This window comes from Zalophus californianus, chromosome 10, assembly GCF_009762305.2.
Source record: "Zalophus californianus isolate mZalCal1 chromosome 10, mZalCal1.pri.v2, whole genome shotgun sequence".
NCBI lineage: Eukaryota > Metazoa > Chordata > Mammalia > Carnivora > Otariidae > Zalophus > Zalophus californianus.
The window spans coordinates 67,227,714-67,233,522 of record NC_045604.1 but is presented as its reverse complement, the minus strand read 5'-3'; the positions used below and the strand labels follow the sequence as shown (position 1 = coordinate 67,233,522).

The following is a 5,809-nucleotide window of genomic DNA, read 5'->3' as shown; positions in this document are numbered from 1 at the left end:
GGAGCAGGACCTCCTATTTAGAGGGGATGAAATCTGGAGACCGGATTCAGTAGCTTCTCCAGGGTCCCCTAGCTGAAAGTGGCAGAAACTAGTGTACTTGTCTTGATGAGCACAGGGCAACGCCTGGAAGTTTGAATTACTGTATCCTATGCCTTAACTAACTGGAATTAAAATTTAAAAAAACAAATCTACCCGCAAATTGTGGGGGAAAAAGCGGCGGAAACTCAGATTTGAACCCAGAGAGGATGCCGAGGCCAATGCCACAGGCGGCGAGCTCCTGGGGACGAGCGGGAGGCTCTATCCCACTGTGTGCACAGCAGGCCCACCCACGGCCCCACCCATGAGCCCAGCTAAAGGAGCTAAGCTGCTTGTCCCCTCCCGGCCTCGGCATCTGTCAAGTAAGGGAAAAAGTAGCTCCTGCCTCAGAGGGCAGTCCGCCTGGGTCCGAAGCCTGGCAGGTGCACGGCCAACTACAAAGCAGGCGGCTTCCTCCTCTGTGTCTGGGCAGCCGCCCTCCCCCTGGCTTGGCTCTCCTCGGCCATGAGCTCTGGCCCATCCTAGAACCATCTCCTGACCCTGACCCTGACCCTGGGGGTCAGGCTGGAGCAGGGCGTCTGTATGGCTCTCAGGGTCTAGCCCGTAATCCCTTCTCCTCCCTACTTCTTGCCTTCAGACGGCGCTCCCCACAGAAGCAGGGAACGCCTGGTCAGGTCCTGGAGTTCTCTAGAATGAGGACTTAAGATTAAACATAAAAAAGCAGGCCGGCTCAGTCAGTAGAGTGCACGACTCTTGATTTGGGGTCGTGAGCTCAAGCCCCGCACTGGGCACAGAGCTTACTTAAAAAAAAAAAAAAGGCAGGGTAATAAAAAATAAAACTTTATTGAAGCAGCTAAACTTAAGAGCGCTCAGTAACACTTTTCCAACAGGACGCCTATGAAGCAAGAGTTAAATAGAAGCATGGCCTAATTTCCTGCTTTTCTTATTAACTGTAACAATTCTAAGTTGCTCGCCTCTTTCCCACTTACAATTCAGATAGCAAAGCCCGTGTCATGTTTCGTACCTCTCTTTGCCTTGACTTGGCGTCAAGCAGACCCTGGCTCAGGCTCCAGACGGAGGACCCCAGCTGAAGGTCTCCAGACCTTGCACCCAGCGGGGCTCAGACTGGAGTCGCAGCCTCTCTCCCGCAACAGGTGTGTGGGCCTGCCTCTGGCCACCACCATCACCCCCCTCCCCACCGGGAGCATCTTCCAACATGGACAAGACGGGACACTAGTATGGCCAGGTCTGAACAGATTCAAGGGGGTTTTATCACAAGGACCTGAAACTGCCGGACCTGCCCTCGCCCTGCTCGGTCGCCCACAGGGCTCTGGTTCTAGAAAGAAGGGCAGAGGCCACCTTAGTCCTTCTTGCCCCCAGGGCCTGGGCTTCTTGTGAGCAGCTTCCCTGGGCTGGAATGGGTCAACGTGGACACTGTGGGGGGATTCCAGCTTCACTCTGGTCCAGGAGGGTCTTCTTGAGGGCAGCAGGGGAGACCTTCTCTTGGGCAGCCATGGATTGCAGCTCCCTGCGGACAAAGCCCCAAAGGGGTTGAAGGAGGAGCCCAAGCTCCACAAGGCTTTCCTGTGCACATAACCCCTAAGCCCAGAGGACCGGACACCACCCAAAATTAGAACCCTAAATCAAACACTCCCCCGAGCTTCTCAGAAGTGCTATTTAACCACGTGTGGGTGACCATGCACATGTGTAGCTCCGCGTGCTATCTGCGATCACACGGAAACACGGTACGGATGGAACAGTGAGCGGGTTTGGAGTCACACACTTGTCCAGCCCCGCCTCCACTAGGTACTAGCTGCCTGAGCTCAGGAAAACCGTCTCTGGGCCTCAACCTCCTCTTCTATAAATCCAAGCTACCCCTCCCCCCCCACCCAACAGAACTGCAGTGACCGTTAAATGTAGAAAGGCCTGCAAACCCTCAGCGAAACAGAGTCCAAGAAACCATGCTTATGGACAGAGCGTGGGACCCTAGCACTGCTGAGGGACCACAGACGGCAGGTTCTGCGGGACGGGGCCCAGCCCGGGGGGTCACTGGGAGCAGGGGGCCCAGGCACAGAGGGGAGCGACCCACCGCGTGCGGATGCAGGAGGGCCTCCAACGGCGTTTGATGAGCAGGGAGCGGAGCCCCCACTCTCCAGGAAGTGCAGGGCGTGGATGGTGGCCCCCCCGGGGGAGCAGACATTGTCCTTGAGCTGGCCTGGGTGCTGCTCTGAGTCCAGCAGCATCTTGGCAGCGCCCTGCAGCAGGCAGGAGGGATGAGAGGAGAAGACTGCTCGTGTACCTTAGGACAGGCTGCTCCACACCCACTGCCCTTTCCAGTTGCTATCCCAGCTTCCCAACCAAGCCCCGCCCCCAGCTCATGCGCCCCCCCCCCCCCCCCCCCCCCCCCCCCCCCGGCTCCAGGGTCTCCTATCCCACACCCCAGTCCAGAACACACAGGGCAAGTATACTGACCAGCAAGGCCTGGGCCCCCAGGCGGACCGCGAGGCGCCGAGGCAGGCCCATCTTCACCCCACCATCAGCCAACGCGTCCAGGGCCATGAATGCCTGTGGAGACACTCACTGAGTCCCAGGGCCGCAGACACGCAGGGCCATGCCCCGCGGCCTGCTTTTCCTCATGACCGCAACTAGCTCCAAAGGCTGCCCTCCTCCATCAGCTAGCTGCGCCCCGGCGTAGGCAGCACCCACAGCCCAAGCGGCTTGCCAGTCCATCCCGCTGCCCTGGGTCCCCAGGGGGTCTCACGTAGGCAGGCCCACTGCCGCTGAGCCCCGTGACGGCGTCAATCAGGTCCTCCTCCACCTCCGTGCAGAAGCCCACGCTACTCATGAGCTGCTCCAGGAGCCTGCCGTCCTCCACCAGGGCGTGGGTGCCTGTGGCGTACACCGTGGCGCCCTCCCGCACCACCACGGGTGTGTTGGTCATGCAGCGAATCACCTTGGGGGCCGGCTGGAAGGCCATCAGCTTCTGGGACAAGGAAGAGGCCCCAGTGAGTTGCCAGGGCACCATCGGCACCCCCAGGCCCCCACACAACCACCTCTTAACGGGCACCTTTTCCACAGAGCTGATGGTAACACCAGCAGCACAGGACACCACGATGTGGCCTAGCCTGCACGTCGGCCCCCGATCTCGTCCAGGATGAAGGGGATGATGTGCGGCTTCACAGCCAGGAACAGGACGTCACTGTGCCTCACCGTCTCCTTGTTGCTTCGGGTCAGGTTCACGCCCATCTTCTGCAGGAGGAAACTGCCCAGCTCACAATGCGAGGCAGACTCCCTGGGCCCGGGCACCCCTGCCCCCGGAGCACCCTGGAATTCCCTGCCCTATCCCTTCGGGGTCTGCCCCTACCCCAGCCGCCGCCGAAGTCTTCCCTTGTTGCTACCGGACAAGTGAGCCAGGTGCTAGGCAGGCACACGCTTCCCCAAGGCCATCGGGGCTGTGGCCGTCTCCCATCCCCACCAGGCCTCGGGCACCCGGGCACCCCTCTGCCAAGGAAGTTCCCCCGGCCGGAAAGAGGCACGGGCAGAGGGCAGGTGAAATGGGAGCGCGGAGGGGTTGGCACGGAGGGCCGGACGCTCCTGGGGGGAGGTGGGGCGCGGGCTGGGCCCCCCCCCCCGTGCCCCACGCCCCCCTACCCTGAGCGAAGACACGGTGGGCAGGTTCCATTTCCGGGGAGCTGGCTATGATCTTGTGAGCCGACAGGATCCCTGCGGAAGACGGGGCTCGTCAGCCGGGCACCACGGCCCCCCGGCCCCCGCGCTCTCCCGGGGAGGGCAGGTCGGGACCCACAACCAGGCCCCGCGCGGGCTCGCGGCCCTCGCTGCTCCACGAGCCTCGTCCCGCCCGTCAGACGCTCAGCCGTTCGGGCTCGCGGGGCGGAGGGCGTCTCCGGACCAGGCTGCGGCCCGCGCCCCCCGCGCGCCCACCTGCCGCCGTGAAGCCCCGCGCCAGGGCACAGGCCAACTGGCCCGCGCCGATGAAGCCCACGCTCATGGCGGCGGGAACGCGTCCGGCACCACCAGGGAGCCGCCGCAGGAGACACAAGGCCGGACGGAGAGAGATCCCGACAAGGCCGCACGCCCCGGAAGGAGGACCCAGGCAGCTGCCGGCAGCTTCCGGGCCGGCTCCCGGGACCCCTCCCCACCGCCTGCTTGGCAGGAGGTTGCCGTGGGGCCTCACGGGGGCCCCGCCCCGCCTCGCCAGGGTGGCCAATCCTCGCCGGGAGCTCGAGCGGACCAATCCGTGGCCGAGAGCTCGGGAGTGGGGCACCAATTCTCGGGTGGACCAAGCCTCGCCGGGAGCTCGGGCGGACCAATCGGCGGCCGGGAGCTCGGGCCGTGTGCCCGCCCCCCCCCCGCGCACGGGACTGTGGGTGGGAACCTCCGGCGCGGTGCGCGGCAGCCGGGGTCTCCGAGCCCCGCGGACCCGCCCGGGACCGGGGTGGGCCCTCGAGGCTGGTGGGGCCCGGGGCGGGGATTCCGGCCGAAGACGGCTAGTGTTGTGTGTGGTGCGGACTGTCAGCCGCCCTGCCGGGCGGGAGGCTCCGCGATTGCAGACTGCAGGGCTGAGCCGCGGCGGCCTGGAAGCCCCTGCTGTCCGCCCCCTCCCGGCCTGAGGGGTGGTGGCTCCGGTAGCAGCCGCGTTGTCCGCCGAGCCTGCACGGTTTCCTAAGAATTGAGGATCGGCTCCTTCCGTGCGTTTGGGAGGATCCAGTCCTTAAGCGTGAAACAGGGGTCCGCCACCTCCATTCTGACCTGTGCGTGTTTCCAACCAAGTTCTCCTCGCCGGCTTACCTCTTTCCCCCGGCAAACAGCCCGGGCATGAGCACTGAAACCGCCCCTCGAGCCACAGGGACCGCCCTGAGCCGGCCCTGGCAAGCCCACCCGTGACCAACCCCACCCGCACTCCCACTAACCTCTGTCCCTTTGCATTTTCCTGATGCAAACCTGCATGTATTTGCAGCACTTGGGAGACCATCTATGAGACTAGTCGGCTGTCTCCCCGGTGTCGGCCTCCCTGAAATAGACTCCTTTCCTGTTTCACCTCCTCCTCTCTCTGCCTTTGATTTGGTGAGTGGTTAGTGGCTGACCCTGGTCTGTCTGGGACCCCCGGAGCCAGGTGACTCTGCCCCGCGGCACCCCAGCTGCAGGTAGGGCCCAGCCAAGACAGGGGAAGTCTATGACTCCAGCCCACCCCCCAGCCCCCACTTGTTCTAAACGTTCCCCAGACGGTAGGTTTGAATTTCCACCAGCAGTAAAAGTAAGTAAGGGGCTTCCAGAACGGGTGTCAGGAAAGTACGGAGGGAGGGGGCGGCATCCCTGGAGGACACGCAGGAGCGGGGGAGACTGTGGGCTCCCCACGGCCTGTCTGCTGGGGATTCTGCACCCCTGCCCCGCCCCCTCCCTGCAGCACCCCCCACCCCTTTCCCTGCAAGTTTCTCCCTGCTGCAAGCTTCCTCTACCTGTTCATATCCCTGAGCAAGCCCCCACTTCCTTGGTTCCTGCACCCTTAAAGGTGCGGACCAAATGTTCTCTATTAAGCAAAATAACATTTGGATAACTTTTTCTGATTAGAAAAGGAGTACATGCATATTGAGGAAAATATGGGAAATCCAAAAAAAAAGTAAAGGTCAAAATAGTCTCATAATCAAACTTCCTAGTCTCTTGGAAACATTTTCGGTGGATTTCCTTACATTATTATTGTCTATGCATAAATACTCTTCCCATCCTTGGGAATAAATGATACACATAGAGTTTT

At 62.0% G+C, this 5,809-nt stretch overlaps 1 protein-coding gene across 1 annotated transcript; it reads right to left on the bottom strand.

Moving 5' to 3' along the window:
* Positions 1-1,249: 1,249 nt before the first annotated feature.
* On the bottom strand, positions 1,250-4,251 carry PYCR2 (pyrroline-5-carboxylate reductase 2). The gene is given in 12 exon segments (XM_027611822.2): positions 1,250-1,483; positions 1,486-1,564; positions 2,126-2,177; positions 2,180-2,291; positions 2,509-2,601; positions 2,798-3,019; positions 3,104-3,154; positions 3,156-3,176; positions 3,178-3,285; positions 3,688-3,714; positions 3,716-3,759; positions 3,979-4,251. Coding segments are annotated over 12 exon segments (963 nt in total). The 5' UTR covers positions 4,046-4,251; the 3' UTR covers positions 1,250-1,396.
* Between the last annotated feature and the right edge of the window lie 1,558 nt (positions 4,252-5,809).